Source organism: Carassius carassius, chromosome 32 (assembly GCF_963082965.1).
Source record: "Carassius carassius chromosome 32, fCarCar2.1, whole genome shotgun sequence".
Lineage (NCBI taxonomy): Eukaryota > Metazoa > Chordata > Actinopteri > Cypriniformes > Cyprinidae > Carassius > Carassius carassius.
In genome coordinates, this window is record NC_081786.1 from 11,400,198 (window position 1) to 11,417,373 (window position 17,176).

The following is a 17,176-nucleotide window of genomic DNA, read 5'->3' on the forward strand; positions in this document are numbered from 1 at the left end:
TTTGTGTAACATTTCATGGGCCAACAGAAGTTGTCTGGAAAGTCATGCTTTTTATTTTCAAACCTGTTCTGTTTCCAGTTCAGAAGAACATGATTCCACACCAACCAGCCGGAAAAACAGAATCGTTTTGTAAAGTGGAAATTTCATCCAGAAACAAGCTACACTGTCGCCTCCTAGTGACAAAACATAAAAATAGAGCAAAAGCTCTATTACCCAAGTGTGCACTGAATGCACGACTTCTCAGGTGCGCGCATAGCACACATATGAACTACAGTCAAGGGCAAAAGTTTTGTCAGTGACATAAATTTTGTGTTTTGCAAAGTTTACATTGTTTCTAGATTATTGTGTAGAGTGCATTTTAAATAATTGCCAAAAGCTTAATTTTAAACTTTAAAAAAAAATATTTCTAATCTAATTAATATTAGATTGTAAAAGCATAATGATTGCTATAAATGGAGGGAAGAAGTGCTTCCAATCATTGTGTTCTTGTTAGCAGTGGTTACCTCCAAAGAAACACATGCGGCCATCATCACTTTGCATCAAAATGGCCTCACATGCAAGGAAATTCCTGCAAAGAATATTAAACCTGAAAGAACCATTTACCGGATCATCAAGAACTTCAAGGAGAGAGGTTCAACTGCATTGAAGAAGTCTTCAGCATGTCACAGAGGCTCCAGCAATTGCCAGGACCTTCTTCTTCTGAGAAGTCAGCTACAGAATCCTGTCACCACCAGAGCAGAGCTTGCTCAGGAACCGCAGCAGGTCGGTGTGAGAGCATCTGTGTGCACGGTGAGGCTAAGGCTTTTGGACAACAGCCTGGTGTCAAGAAGGGCAGCAAAGAAGCTGGTCAAAGACAGACTGAAATTCTTCAGGAAGTACAGAGATTGGACAGCAGAAGACTGGTGCAAAGTTATTTTCTCTGAAACTCCCTTCCGACTGTCTGGGACATCTGGAAAGCTGATTGTTTGGAAAAGAAAAGGCGAACTCTACCAAAAGTCCTGTGTTGTATCAATAGTGAAGCATCCTGAGACCATCAATGTGGGTTGCTGCTCAACCAAGGGAGTGGGCTTTCTCATAATTCTGCCCCAAAAAACTGCCATGAATAAAGAATTGTATTAAAATGTCCTGCGAGAGCGACTTCTTCCTTCTTCTTCCAACGATCCACGAGCAATTTGGTAATAATCCATGCATGATGGAGCACCACGTCACAATGCAATATTGAAGTGGCTTGAAGATTACTACATTGAAATTTTGGATCTGTGGCCATTCGAGTCAATTCAATTCAAGTTTATTTGTATAGCGCTTTTTACAATACAAATCATTGCAAAGCAACTTTACAGAAAATTACATTTCTACAATATTTAGTAGTAGCTTATAAGTGGTGACTGTCAGTTTATGTGCATATGACAGGACTTTTCTGAAAAATTAATACAAGACATATACTCAACCAGAAGATGAACACTATTAACAGCAATTATTATGTGATTGCATAGTAAGTAGCCATATTTGTTAGTTCTGTATGTTGTTTCAGAGTTAGCATCATCTGAGGTGCTCTGAGGGGTTTGTATCATCTTTCTGTAAAATTGGGCTATCCATGGCCAAATCCGTGGCCATGCAACTCCCTTGATCTCAATCCCATAGAACGTGGTCAGTCGTCTAAAGGTGAGTGGACAAGCAGAAGCCCACATATTGTGATCAGCTCCGATAACTAATAAGGCAAGAATGGATCACCATCAGCAAGGATTTGGCCCAGAAGCTAATAACCAGCATGCCAGAGCGAATCGCCAAGGTTACAAAGAACAGGGATCAACACTGTAAATATTGACTTAATTTATTGTTATAATTATAATTATAATAAAAATAATAATAATAATTATTATTTTATTTATTTTGCTAGTAAAAGCCTTTAAAACTTATATGCTTATTGTTTTTCAGTGTATCATAGAAACGTTGATTAAATGATACAGGGAATATCTGCCTAAATGTAAGAAAAGTAAAGTTGGTTCTAAGAACAGTCAAGCATTGTACGTTTCCCCCTTAGGTGTGTGTGTGTGTATAAACAATTATTTTATAAAGTAATTGACAAATTATATGTAGGCCATCATGTAGTACGGAAACACATAAGTTGCAAAACTAGTTTGTTGTGCAAGTGTCCTCCTTCCTCCTATAGAGGGCAGCTAATACAAATTCACGTGCATTTTGTTTTCGTTGGGAGTCATGGCTGCTGGCGCTTGTGCAAGGCGCGAGCAGAGTTCTGAGCTTTTGAGTTCTGCAGATATCTACTCTTAAACAAATCACTAGCAGCCATGATCGCCACATGCAGAAACATGCACGCCGCTCAACATCTGGCAGCCCTGAGCGCGCAGCACGCGGACAGACAGACCGTCCTGAAACTGGATGTCTACAGGCAAGAGAGCGGCTGAGAGTGTCAGAGCTGCCTTTGGGAAACCACGTCGATTTGATCATTAATTCTTCAGCTATGTAAAGGAGAAACCAGTTTACGAGACGTGTCCGCTCAGGTGACCAATGGACCTGTTTTATTAATGCTGAAATCATACTTAAAGGGGCATATTCAAATGAAATATATATAAAAGATTCTAACACATTTGTGTTCCTGTACCCCCCCCCCCTCCCCCTTCAGGGTCAGGGAGTCAGTTTACACTTTGACCACTAATACAGTGGGTCCACTGGTGATGGCCAAGTATTTTGCCCCCTGCTTCAGAAGGGAACAGGGATGTGAAAGAGAGACAGCACAGTGGCATCACTGTGAACATGACTGCTAGAGTGGGATCTATTGGAGACAATGGTTGGTATCTAACCATATGTCAAGAGCGAGTTTTTCTCCATTTATGTAGAAAATGAGGGTTGAACACGGTTTGGCTTCAGGTGGGGACTCAATTATCCAAGTAAAAACTTTATAAAAGAATTACTCAGCTGTCAAACATCAGATGAGCTTGTGTGAAAAACTGAGAATTTTGAAAGTTACATGTATTTAGGCTCCATTTGAGACCAACTGCCTTCTGTCTGACCTGTTCTGATGTGAAATTTGTGCTACACTCCTAAAGCATATTTGTTAGAAAATAGATTAATTGACTAATTAAATGTGTCTTCATTTACAATAAATCAAGCAAAGGAAAACATAAGACTCATTAAAAATAATTACCGCTTATCAAACTGATTAAAATAATGTAGATAAGATTTGACAACATGTCATGTTGGACTAATTTAAACACTTTCTGTCATGACATGATTATAATACATCATCATAATGTATTAATTATGCATGGCGCACACAGTTAAAATAGTTTTGCCATTTATGTGCTCTTAAAGTATCATTTCTAAAATAAATGAGTGAAAAGAAAATGATCAGGGGCACAAGGCAGGAAGTGGTGCATAGAAGAGGAGCAGGATAAAATGTCAATATAAAGATAAAAATCAGCCTGTGTATTAGCCTGTGATGCTTATGTAGTAGGCCTATTTTGAAAAAGACTTTTTAGAACATCTTAACTAACAACACTGACACAGTGGAATGTTTTTTGCTTGAGTTAACTTCTTATTTCATTTTCAAGCTTCTGTAGTTTTGTTTTACTATCAATTACCTTACTACTTGCTTTTAATTCACCGAAAAGTGTCTTAATGACTTTTGAAAAAGACCATGACTAGGACTATAATCTAGGCTTCATAAAATGAAATAATTAAGTTTGAGTATGTCATTTTCCACTGTACGTATCATATGCACATCAGAGCCTGGCCCGGCGCTTTACTGAATTAAAATAAAAACAGACTATTTTGATGGACGGTTGCATATTTTTCAACACAAAATGTCACATAGTTTGTTAGTCATATATTTAAAAAAGTGTAAATTACTACATCCTTTTTAAGAGAAAAAATCAGCCAGAGGACCCACAAATATGAACATTTAGCATATTATACTTTTTTGCATAGTGATGCAAAGTAACTTGTACACATTTTACACAATAGTTTATATTCCCATTCAAGTCAGCTTCCCAAAATAAATCAGTTTGAATATCATGTTACTTTTCTCAGCAGGGCACAAAAAATTAACACCTACAAATATACAAATATAGCAATATGCTGTGAGTGGCCACATGTGAAATTAACTAGAGTTGTCTATAGCTACATCTGGTCTGTTTTTCTCAACAAACCCAAACACACATTTCTGTTGGTTTATTTTTCTGTCTTCAGCTTTTGGAGACTGGTACAGCTATAGGATGGCTAAAGCTGCCTTAAACATGGCCACTAGAAACCTGTCCATTGAGCTGGGACGAGGGCGCTCTAAAACTATGTGTGTATCCCTGTATCCTGGAACTGTCTTACCATCACAAAATACCCAAAGACCAGCTGTTGAACACCGAGTACTCAGTCCAGTGCCTTATGAACATTAAGACACTCTAAATATAGACAAAACGGGTCAAGCCTATGCATGGGATAGTATCAAAAACAACAGTATTCTGTGTGTACCCCATTTTAAAATAAGGTGGATGAGAAAAATAACAAAAGTCTTGTACTAAAAATGATTTTTTGTATATTAAGGAAACATTGGATTAAAAAATGACTCTTGTTTAATTGAAAGTCATTGAAACATACACATATATTCCAGGAAGACTTGTAACTTCTTTTTCATTTTGACTGTAAGAATAATGCGGTCTATCTGCTGTGCTCAAAACAAACTACCACATCAGATAAGAAGAGCTTATCACAAATTCCTGTATGAAAGACGTCATGCTTGGATTTCTGTATTAATTATATAATAATTAAACCATTGAAAAACTATATGCATGATTAAAATGTTTAATAATTTTTTTTTTTTTTTCAGTTATTTGCTTCTTTGATCGGGCCCAATAAAAACATTTTTGTGTGTATTTGTTTCATTGATTAAAAGCAAAATTTTCAATTGTCATTTGCCCTCATTACATTATTTTTCATTACTTTCCAAGAAGTTGAGGTCACTGATTTCACATTCGCTGCAGTTTCCCGAATGATTTGGCCCCTCTCAGTCCTGTAGCTATTTTAGCATGTACAGTATCTATTCTGAAAAGTACCGCCCACAGTACTTTCCAGAAATGTACACAGTGAATGAAATGACATTTGATGATGCAATTATTCTTTAACACTCTTTATGTAATCATTATTTGTCAGATATACTCTTCTGAAGCTAACTAAAAGGACTGACCAAAGTTAGTTACCACTGATTGGAGACTTGCCTGCGGTTAGTGTGGTGTTTACTTCTCTTTGCCACTTCTCTTTGTGGCCAGGCCAGTTGAGAACAATCACCAAGAAAAAGCTAAATACATTTTCATCTTAATTTAAAAACCTAAATCAAATTCTCAAACATTTATAATTTCCACAAAACAAAACATGATTGAAAATAAAGAATAGAAATACATTTTGTTTTGTTCATTAACCATTTTTATTTGTTGCAGAATTGTTAGATTTGTTATCGTAGTAAGTGGATGAGGTGGGAAAAGTCTTTTTTCTGCCATTTCGGAAACTTAGTAGGCTCTAAGATTGCATAAGGCGTATAGGTTTGCCATTTAGGAATGTATGCATTTGTTTATTTCAATATATAACTTAGCCTGCATCACTTACATAAATGTTTTTTTGGTTAATAACTCACTAATTTGAACTCTCCTTCATTTTTCTCTTTCTAATGTCCTTACTCTCATGATACTTAACCTACTTGACACCCGAGAACCACCAAACTGAAACTCCCCTTTGACCTCATTCACCCCACGCACATATATGCAGAGAAATCCCTTTCAATTGCTACTCATTTAAATAATTCATTTGAAACGATAGATAGATAGATAGATAGATAGATAGATAGATAGATAGATAGATAGATAGATAGATAGATAGATAGATAGATAGATAGATAGATAGATAGATAGATAGATAGATAGATAGATAGATAGATAGATAGATAGATAGATAGATAGATAGATAGATAGATAGATAGATAGATAGATAGGCTACAGTTATTAACACACAACATGAGTGGCACAGATGAGCATGCCATACCGCGCAACCAAAAGGGAAATATTTACATTCAAACATTCTCGAATAACTTGTTAGGAAAGATCTTTCTGTACTTTGATCTATTGTTAGCGATATGCAGTGGCTGTGTGAGTGCGCGTGCTAGGCTGTAAATCTGGTTCGTGGAGTCATTCTGGTGACGTCACGAGCCGGGTGTTTGACGGGGTGGCTGCCGCAGCGCCAGGACTGGAGAGTGGAAATATGACCGACAGTGACCTCGATCACAGCCTGTGTTAGTGTTTTGCGCTCATCGTTTACGATTCGACACTCGTAAACACGCGATTTTATCATCGCTGCGGCTATTTTTAGATAAAAATCCGTGCATTTGGCATAGTTCATTAGCCACGAGCCTTGTCTTATCTCAAGAGCCTGACACATCCAGCGCGTGTATGTGCTTTGAGGCTCGCCTAAAACCATATTACTGGAGCCGTGCGCTGTAGGTTTTTTCTGTGCATTGAAATATGGATAAGGCCAAATCAGTGATGGAACAGAAAGGATCGGGTCATTGCTGCACAAACGGCATGCACAGGCCACTCCGGCGACAGCTGAGCAACGGGAGCTGCAGCCCGTTCAGTCCGACGGAGGATAATCTCCACCATCTTCACCACGACCCTCAAACAAACGGGTCCCCGGCCAAGAGGTGTCGGCTGCGGATGCAAATCGAGTCAGTGAGGAAAAACAGACCTCGTAAGTTTATAGTCAGACACCAGAGCTCAGCAGATAATATTTGTACGTATGATTTCAGCAGTGTCTGATAAGCAGTTATCCCCAAAGATACACTGGTAAGGACATGTCCGTGTCAATGTTTAACACATTATTGGGAGAGTAATGGTTTATGGCCGTTTTGTTAGGGTTACAATTAATTTTGCCAGTGTACTGTAATGGCACAATATATTGACGTTAGTTGCCCTTATTGTTGGGACAGTAAGTTAACTGGCATTGAAAAAAATGTATGTGCGAATTCATTTCTTGTAATGTAGGCTATTTAACGTTACAGATGTATCGACCTCAGTTAACGTTAATAACGATTTTTGAGTCCAAAGTATGGGTTCAGAATCTTAAGGAATTTATCGATTTTTTTAAGTAGCCTACTTTCGAGAAGAAAAAAAGAACTGAATTTTTTTATTTAATTTACTGTTGCCAAAATTGTGAGGTAACGTTAATTACAAATTTCCAGAGAACACGTAACGTTAGGTTTATAAAGTCCATACAAAAGGAGCTGACAAATTTTTAGATAAAATACTGTAACTGAATCATAATATTCCCCGGGTGATTCAGCCCGATAAATCAGTAACTCTTGACTGATTCCTAAGTATTTTGTTTTGTTTCACTATAAATAATCGATTCAATAGAGTCATTTGTCCGGGAATCTGACTACATTGGAAGCACAGTATATGCTTCTGATTCACTAAAAAGAACCGACTCTTAAGAGTCATTGTTTCGAAAAACTAACTACATCGGTCTCATATGTTTTACGCTGTAGATTCAGTAGCAAACCCTTGTCAAATTGGTTTAATATGGCGTTCCGTTCGTATCAGCAAAGGACGACATTCCAAGTTTTTAACGCTTCTCAAACGTATATAAAAATTATTCACGTCTGGCTTAAAAATGCATTCCCAATCCTATTAGCTACATACTGTCGTCTTTTCAGTGCTGTGTCTGTCTCGTGTTCCGAAGAGTGTGTTTTGTTTTGAAGAAACCTGTGAGACTGTTCTTCTCGCTCTCTGATTGGTCGTTGTGAAAGTCAGGAGGTGTGCTGAAACCACTCCTGATGGAAAGGCCCTACGCGTTTCGACCAATCAGCGCTTGAGTTTTGTCTCCGCGTGGCCGCTTTAAAGGGCTAGACAGAAACGCCCCCACCCTCCACTATGCATAATTTTCCGTTTTTACTCACTTTTGCAAAGCGACTCTGAGAATTCAGCTTTTTACAGTGTAGTTATAATGCATTACAAGCCAAACTAGACTATTAATTGCGTTTTGCCTGTGAGCTCTCCTGCTGTTTGGGCTTTTTTTTTGTTTGCACCTGAATATATAAGGATTACCAGCAAGATGAAGTTGAAGTGTTCAAGTAAGCCAGGTAAGACACCTCGTTCTTGTGTGATGTTGTAAAACATCCACTTCCTCTGAAATTGCTCTGATAGTAATTTTATTTCTTTGCAACATACTCTGGTAACACTGTAAATGGATTAGATTTTTTTCTTTGGTATTTACTAAAGCGCAAAAATTTTGTAAGACAAAGTGTCTTGATGTCAGGTTTACTTTGTGTTGCCAAAGGTAACAGCAGCAGAAAAATGAAAGCTTAATATAGAGTTCACACAGTTGAGTGAGTCTTTAGTTGTGTCAGACTGCATGCCAGGCCAGCTTGTCAACATTCCTCTGCTCCAGCTATGTTTTGTGTGTGTGGTAACACTTTTGTTGCAGCATTTTTTTATTGTTATTTTATCTATGCTCAAACCACGTTCATAGTGTTGGAATGTATTCTGTACATCCTGCTGTTTTGATAAAATAACAATTTAAACTTCCTTTTCCATGTTTTACTATTCTTATTTCCCTCCTTCTTCTAGCTGGGGCTATTCTGGACAATGTTTTAAAAACAGTACTTCTGTGTTATTGCCTCCTTATAATAAATTGCTTGTTGGATTTTTCATTTCTCCTTTTGGATAAAGGTGTCTGCTAAATGAATAAATGCAAACGATCAGGTCATACCAGTCTTTCACACTACAGAGATAAAAATATCTTTGAAAAAATCTAAGGTTGATACACTACTCTAAAATATTGCTTATGTGGTGGTAAGATGTTCTTTTCAGTGGTTTTGTTCAGATTCACACACCACAAGCAAACAAAGCAGACTGGCATTAAATATTTGTGAATATAAAAAACTGTTATTATATTATATTATATTATTGTATTTAAATGTATGTATATGAATATTTTGACTGCTTTAGCAGTAGGTTATACTGAGTGATTGTAGGTCTGACGTTAATGTTGAATTTGGTGATGGCAATGCTTCCTCTGTTCTAGTTTGATGGGTATTTCAGGCTCAGTGGTCTTCATTCTTGCTCTTTTGCACAATCCCCTTCTCTTTCACATGGACACTCACTTGCCTGCCAGTTTCTCTCTGTCAGCCCCTCTCCTTCTCGTTGGTCACATTCTCTCTCGCCATTTCTTGCCTTTGCCTTTCCAAGCCCATCACATGGACACCATGTCTGCCAATTTTCTCTCTCTTTCAGTCTCTCTCCCTCTTCATGCCTCGTTTGACTGGGGGAAGTAAACAGACCTTTCACCCACATGGGCTGTTTGATGTCATTATGTCACACCACTGTCACACCCCCTGTTCACCTGCTGCTTCTGGCTCAGGTCATTCTCAGAGGCAACATTGTTTCATTCCTGGCTGGGATGTTCCTCTGCATTTTTCACTTCGAATAACATTAACTTCCCCTGTGTTTTTAAAAACTATGGAAGCAAAGCACATGCATATTCATTTAGATGGGCTCTCGTCCACTTGATTTGCATTCTCTGAAATGAGAGTGATGTCCAAAATAACCCCCCAGCATTCGCCAACATCTATATTAGTGGGGGATAGAAGTGTGAGGGTCATTTGAGATGATGTTGTAGCAGAGAGCGTTCTGTTGCAGACAAGTCACCTGTGCAGCACCAGCTTACAGTGTTTTTATACTTGGAAGGTCAGATTGATCTGTGTGTACAAGGCTATTCGAGTTCAGATCTTTGTCCCTGACCTGCTCTAATTCTTCCAGTTTTCACTGGGGTCAGTCCAGTGAATGTCTGATGTAAGAGTCATCAGTAATGATGTACCAATGATTTGATAAGACTTTGCCCCTGCTGCTTATTAGTCTGTTTCTTACCTGCTAAGCATCCTAGAACAGCCATTTGCAGCCTCGTGGTTGTCTCCATGGTAACTGCCTGACTCTTCATTAGATGCTGCAGTGTTGCTTGGGGCAAGCAAGTCTCTGCTTCTCTTTAGCCGACCTGCTTGCAATGTTTGAATTAGCTTACTTGCTTTTACGAATTTGGGGTCAATAAGATTTTTTGTGATTAGTGGCTTTGAAAGAAGTCTCTTATGCCCACCAAGGCTACATTTATTTGTTAAAAAGTACAATAAAAACAGTAATATTATGAAATATTACTTCAATTTAAATAAGTGTTTACTATTTTAATATGTTTTTACATGTAATTTATTCCTGTGATGCAAAGCTGATTTTTTTTAGCATCCATTACTCCAGTCTTGAGTACCACATGATCTTTCAGAAATCACTGTAATAAGCTGCTTAAGACACACACACACACACACATACATACATATATATATATAATTATTATTATTTTTTTAATCAATGTTGTGGAAGCCATGGCGCATTTTTTAGGAGTCAGTACAGAAAGTACAAAAAAGCATAATTCTTTGTGAGAGAAATATCTTTTGAATGGTTGTTTTTCCTATGTATAAACCCACCTTTCATTATTTATTGTGTACGTGAGGGTTCTTTAGAAGAGTTTATTTGCCAGTCCAGTTTATCGACTGTCTAATCTTTGGAACACAACTTATGCAATCATGTTGATCAGTCTCTTTATCTCTTTCTAGCCTTTCCATGGTTTGGAATGGATATCGGTGGTAGTTTAGTAAAGCTTGTTTACTTCGAGCCAAAAGACATCACTGCAGAAGAGGAGCAGGAGGAGGTGGAGAATCTGAAGAGCATACGCAGGTACCTCACCTCCAACACAGCGTATGGCAAAACTGGTGTCCGTGATGTACACCTGGAATTACGCAACCTGACAACCTGCGGTCGCACAGGGAACCTGCACTTTATCCGCTTCCCCACCGCTGCCATGCACAGATTCATCCAGATGGGCAGAGATAAGCACTTCTCCAGCCTGCATACCACACTGTGTGCCACTGGTGGCGGGGCATACAAGTTTGAGAGTGATTTCAGAACGGTAAGGAGATGTACCACAGCATGGCATTCAAACTGAATTGACAGTAAAATCAAATGGTTAATATACAGCGGTGTGGAGTAGTATTTTGGACCAATGAGAAGTGTGTATGTCTTTGTATATAAATAAATACTAAATACTATACTCTTTTTATTTATTTAGATTTAGATTTAGATTTAGATTTAGATTTAAATTTATTGCTTTTTTTATTGTGTTTAGGACAACAGTGTTACTTTTAAACTGACCTGTAAAAAATAGGTCTTGGTTTGGTAATAAAGTCCAAACTGCTCAATGGAAAGGCTATGCATTTTTTTCATTAATAAAAGTATGTTCAAGAAAAAAATCTGGAAATATGTTTAAGGGAATGAAACTTGTACATTCAGAGCAATGAGTAGTCATGAATCCTTCTTTTTTTTTCTTTGTAGATGGCAGACCTAGAGCTGCTGAAGTTGGATGAGCTTGATTGCTTAATCCAGGGGCTGCTGTACATAGACTCGGTCGGTTTTAACGGTCATCCTGAGTGCTATTACTTTGAGAACCCCTCCGACACACAGAACTGCATCAAGAGACCCTGTTGTCTTGACAACCTTTTTCCCATGTTGCTGGTCAACATTGGCTCAGGCGTCAGCATTCTGGCAGTCTATGCAAAAGATGATTACAAAAGAGTGACGGGCACCAGGTCAGCACAGCTGAGTACTTTGAACCATACAGAAGAAACCTACAAATAGGAGTCTCAGTAACATGGCCAGACTTTGCCAGACAATAAACTAGTTTATTAACAATTACAATTTATTTGGCAGATTCTAAAGCAATTCTGAGTGCATTACACTCTCAATAACTACAGTGAGTGATAAATATGTATATAAATATTTTGGTTTCATCCATTTGTTTCCAAAAGAAATTCACATAGGGATGTTTTATTATTGATAACTGATAACTAAAAAAAAAGAAAAAATGTGTGTCAAATAGCGAGCTAAAAAAACAAAAACAAAGTACTTTGTTGTAATTTACATTTATTCTACAAAAAAAAAAAGAAACAAAGATTATTCTGTATTCTCTATGAGCAATTTTTGTTGAGATCCATCCATTTCATGGAGCTTTTATCTTAAAATGTCCCTCTCCAGCATGAAATATGAGTTTACATTTGCCGTTTGCTAATCACATGGACTTGATTGTTTTCTCATCAATCATGGACACAGAATCAAAAGCCTGTTAGAAGCACAAGAACACACAATCACCTACTGCCGTGTTTATTTTTCCCTTTGAAACATGAGATTGAGTCATGTTCAGATGATAACAGATGTGACTGACAACAGAGTAGGTTGTGAAGTTCACTGTCAGTTAACAGAAGAGCATTTAAAATGTGGTTGTTCCAGAATGGAACCGCCTTCTGTCGTGATTGACGGATGGGAGGAGATTTGTCAGCAGTAGTAAAAGCTTTTGTGCAAATCTGTCACACTTGCAGGAGGATCAGGAGCTATTACTCAAATTTGACAAACCTCTGTGTGTTTTCCTGTTAATTTGATCCTGTTCAGTTTAGTCATTTCTACCATATTCATTTACACTACATGTCAAAGGTTTGATGATTTTAATTCAGATGATTTTATTTTTTTATGCTCACCAAAACTGCATTTGTTGGATTAAAATACTGTACAATCAGTAATAGTGTGAAAATTGTTACAAGTCAAAGTAAGTTTTTAAACTATTTTTTCCATTTTAATGTATTTTAAAATGTAATTTAATCCTTTGACAGCACTGAATTTTCTGCAGTCTTCAGTGTCAGTTTCTTTTTTTTTACTTTTGTAAATGTCTTTATTGAAACTTTTGATCTTTATTGTAACTTAATACATCCTTGCTGAATAAAAATACTTTCTTACTCCAAACTTTTTCATTTGAGTTAATAGCTTCCAAACAAATATTAAGCAGCACAGCTGTTTAAAATATTGATAATAAGACATGTATCTTGAGCATCAAATAAGCGTTAGAATGATTTCTGAAGGATCATGTGACACTGAAGACTAATGGCTGCTGAAAATTCAGGAATAAATTGCATTTTAAAATATATAAAAATAGAAAACAATCATTTTAAAATGGCAATATTTCACAATATTACTATTTTACTGTATTTTTTATCAAATAAATGCAGCATTGGTGAGAATATGAGACTACTTTAAAAAAAAAATCTTAATTATTCTAAACTTTTGGTCGAGTATGTGTGATATAAGGTATGATGTAGACTTTGCTTTGTGTTGCAGTGACCACAACACTTGTTACTTGTCTCCTTTTGCAAGCTGGCCTGTTTGCAACCTTGGCCATATGTTTAAATTGTTTAAATTGTGGTCATAGTTTAAATTGTGGTCACAAGGTCAAATTGTATGCATGTATGAATGCACTTGTGCATTTTAGATGTGGCCTGTAACCATGTTTTGACTCCTAATATTCCTTTCTTATTGTTTTATTTAAAAAAATGTTGTGCTCTTTTTAGTCTTGGTGGAGGGACGTTTTTGGGACTCTGCTGCCTGTTGACGGGTTGTGAGACATTTGAAGAGGCCCTTGAAATGGCCAGCAAAGGGGACAGCAGCAACGTGGACAAACTGGTGAAGGACATCTATGGAGGTGACTACCAGCGCTTCGGCCTACAAGGGTCTGCGGTGGCTTCAAGGTACAAAAGGCACTCAGTGTTTGTGTGCGTGGTGTCAGATGACAAAGATCCACGAATGAAATGTGATGCTTCTGAGCTGTATTTATGGGGTCTTGCATGTAGGCTTATCTGTTTCATGTGACACAAACACACGAGATCCCAATTCCTTTACATGGCTATTTGAATTTACACTGCTGTTTAAAAGTTTGCCATCATTTGCTTTTTCCCTTTTTTGGGAAATAAATTAATACTTTTATTCAGCACAGATGCATTTAATTAATTAAATCAGGAAACTAGAGACATTTATAACCTTATAAATCATTGTATGTGTACCTATAAAATGATTTATACATTTCAATCTATATTTATTTTACTGGTTCTTTTTTTTATCATAACTGCACAATCTACACTGATTTAGATGCATAGTCTGTAGTAATTGTACATTAAATTATTGGGAGTCCCATAGGACTTTTGCATTATCCAGCTTTATGTTATTATGCAACAAGTAGACAAACTGGTCTTCTTCTGAGTGTCTGATAAGTGGATATGTTTCTTGTTTTTTATTATAGCTTTGGGCACATGATGAGCAAAGAGAAGAGGGAGAGTATTTCTAAAGAGGACTTGGCCCGAGCCACGCTCGTCACAATTACAAATAACATTGGCTCCATCGCACGCATGTGTGCAGTTAATGAGGTGTGTTTTTTGTGTGTGTGTGTGTGTGTGTGTGTGTGCAGTCAGCACCAGCTGTGAGCATCTGTCTGGCCACTCTGGGCTTCTCTACAGTGTTGCCTTGTAGCCTGGTGATCAAGCAGCATTGTACAGGGCTTTCAGGGTGTACAGAACATCATCAGAGCAGAAACTCCCAACAATATGCAGAGAATACATGATTTTATCACATTAGCTACTATCTATGAAAAGATGATGATGGCAAGTGCTTTTACTTTTACCAAAAACACCAATTTGAGTACCTCCTATAAAAAGTCCATAAAACAAATAGCTTGTGCCGGGACTCCCTCTGCTGGTGCTGCAGGAAACAACCTAATTTAGAGTTATAAACAGACCCACATGAAATGTACAGTGTGCCTGCAGCAGTACCCAGCACTCATTTTAACTAACAGAATATTTTTTAAATCTGTTCCACAGGATTCTGTACATTTTCTATCAAAATGAGAGCAGAAAGTGTGAAAAACATAGTGTAAAAACATAGGCCTAGTCATGCTGAGTGATGTTTCTGTTTTGTCCTGTAGAAAATCGAACGGGTTGTGTTTGTTGGGAACTTTCTGCGTATAAACACTGTGTCGACAAAGCTTCTCGCCTATGCTATGGACTTCTGGTCCAAGGGCCAGCTGAGGGCCCTTTTCCTGGAACATGAGGTAATTTTCTCTGCGTTTTAATAATTTATTTTTAATCTGTTGGATTTTTTTTCTCAAAATGAAATACACTATGTTTAAAAAGATTGAGGTCTTTGAAATTTGTTAGTTTTTTATTTTAAAACATACCACAAAGTTTCTTATGCTTACCAAGGCTGCATTTATTTAATCTAAAATACATTGAAAACAGTAATATCATGAAATACTATTACAATTTAAAACAACTTTTCATGCATGTATATTTTAAAATGTCATTTATTTGTGTTATGACAAAACTGAGTTCTCAGTATCATTCTGATATTACAGATATTACATTATTATTAATGTTGGAGAAAAAAAAATACTGGAACCAAATTTTTGAAGTGTATAACAGTGAAAATTCTCAGAATAATTTATCTTATATAGTGGTAGTTTAATGAAAACATGTGTTTATATGTACACTTAAATGTATGTATGTGCGATTCAGGGATACTTTGGAGCTGTTGGTGCTTTTCTAGAACTGCTGAAGTCGTCTGATGATGCATAAAAGAAAGATATCATCATCATCTCTGATGATCCAGAAACTGCGTTAAGACGTCTACACAGAAGCTCCAACAGGAAAACTGGAATTCTGGGAACACTGGGATATTTAAATGAAGCCATTATAGTAATTAACCTGTAAATAGCCTTTAAAATAAGATTCTAAACAATATTTTTATCAGTTACTTAGTCTCCCTCAGACTGCTGACAGTTGCATAACCTTATTGCTAATTTGTTTTCTGGTTGTTTTTGTTGTTGTTTTCATTTTGTAATGTTTGTAAATATCATTGTGTAGTGAACAGGGAGAGTTTATTGATGGCCAATACTTGCCCTTTTAAAGTTTTGCTATTCTTGTCATGCCCACCAGCTGAGAGCGTATTCGGCATGAACTGGTTTCTGTTTTCAGGCCTGGTTAAATGATGCACCTTTTTTGTGTTAAACTGCTGTTCAGACCCAAAATGATGTATGATGCACTATTCTAGTCTCGGGTGCTATGATAGATGTGTGCCAACTGACAGGGATCCTCATAGTAAAGAAAATACACTGGGCTCTATACAGCATAGAACAACCTTTTTCCGGTTGCCTCTACTTTCACTCTTCCTCTTCACTACAGTTAAGAGTTCTCCATGCGTTTATGCATGAAATTAATTTTAAAAAGGAATCAGTCCACTTTTGGAATTATATCATAAATTATATATTAAAGATGTATTTATGCTGAATCACACAAATGCCTTTGTTTGTAAAATGATACACAGAAAGCTCAGGGTGTCACTTATATGTGAAAGGGAATTCTGTGGGACCAAGTGGCCAATCTGACAGGCACTTCAGATAGAAAGCTCCCCTAAAATCCCACATTTTTGTCCTCTTTGTCCAGCTTTGCCTCTTTTTCATCCTGCCTTTTTCCATTCTTTTTTCTGTCTAAACCATAACGTTATATGTATATACCTCCTCTCTGGTTGCCTTCCTCTTATCTACAATGGTACTAGAGTACTCAAGGTTGCTGTGTGATGACAAAACAGAAAGATTAAGTCAGTATGACAGCAGTTACCCACAACCCCCCATTCCTCAGTATTCAAATATCAAACATGTTTAGACAGTTTTGAGAGTCAGCCGTTGTGTTTTCATTGTAGTGCCAAAGTGAGACTGGGAGAGGTCAAACCAGACAGCCTGCCAATGCCAGTATTCCTGCTTTACCAGGCCATGTACAACATTATTTCTCCTAAAAGTTGCCTAGCATTAGAGTATTGCTAAGATCCTTCTAAGTCCAATATCATATGTCATTAAAAATAAAAACACCACTCCCTTACTATTTAACTCTGTTGTTCAATTCTCCTTGCTGTCTTTCTTGTCTTCTATGTGATTGATCTGTTCTTTTAACCTCTGTGGCTGTTTTAGGTTGTGTTTTTATTTTATTGTATTTTAACTCTTTTTTGTTATTTCAATTCTGAATTAGATTTTGGGGACCTCACATATCAGTCGCAAACTTTTTTTTTTTTTTTTTTACCAAATTTTTTAATATTAATTTTCTTTAGTTTTTTTATTTCATGAAATCAAACCATAAAAAAATGTATGGTTGAAAATGTATACCTTTATAATATTTAATTATGGCTTTGGTTGGCCTTGTATATTTTGCATTAAATTA

General features: G+C 36.9%; 1 protein-coding gene and 1 pseudogene across 2 annotated transcripts; both read left to right on the plus strand.

Annotated features, from left to right (window-relative positions):
* The first annotated feature begins 659 nt into the window (after nt 1–659).
* LOC132113375 (uncharacterized) lies at nt 660–6,294 on the plus strand (annotated as a pseudogene).
* Nucleotides 6,186–16,458, plus strand: LOC132112665 (pantothenate kinase 1-like). Of its 2 annotated transcripts, none has more exons than XM_059520250.1 (7): nt 6,186–6,744; nt 10,655–11,007; nt 11,430–11,683; nt 13,490–13,666; nt 14,215–14,338; nt 14,893–15,018; nt 15,482–16,458. In XM_059520250.1, the coding sequence occupies exons 1-7, from the start codon at nt 6,519–6,521 to the stop codon at nt 15,539–15,541; spliced, it is 1,320 nt and encodes a 439-aa protein (XP_059376233.1). In that variant the 5' UTR covers nt 6,186–6,518; the 3' UTR covers nt 15,542–16,458. The 2 variants fall into 2 exon arrangements, with proteins under 2 accessions (XP_059376233.1, XP_059376234.1); XM_059520251.1 differs by lacking the exon at nt 6,186–6,744 and adding an exon at nt 7,912–8,134.
* Nucleotides 16,459–17,176: the final 718 nt, after the last annotated feature.

Bases quoted from the DNA above. Each gene is read 5' to 3' on its own strand.
- LOC132112665 (XM_059520250.1), top strand. From the start codon at position 6,519: ATGGATAAGGCCAAATCAGTGATGGAACAGAAAGGATCGGGTCATTGC. The intron at 11,008-11,429 runs GTAAGGAGATGT...TTTTCTTTGTAG, and splicing joins TTGAGAGTGATTTCAGAACG to ATGGCAGACCTAGAGCTGCT. The intron at 14,339-14,892 runs GTGTGTTTTTTG...TTTGTCCTGTAG, and splicing joins GCATGTGTGCAGTTAATGAG to AAAATCGAACGGGTTGTGTT.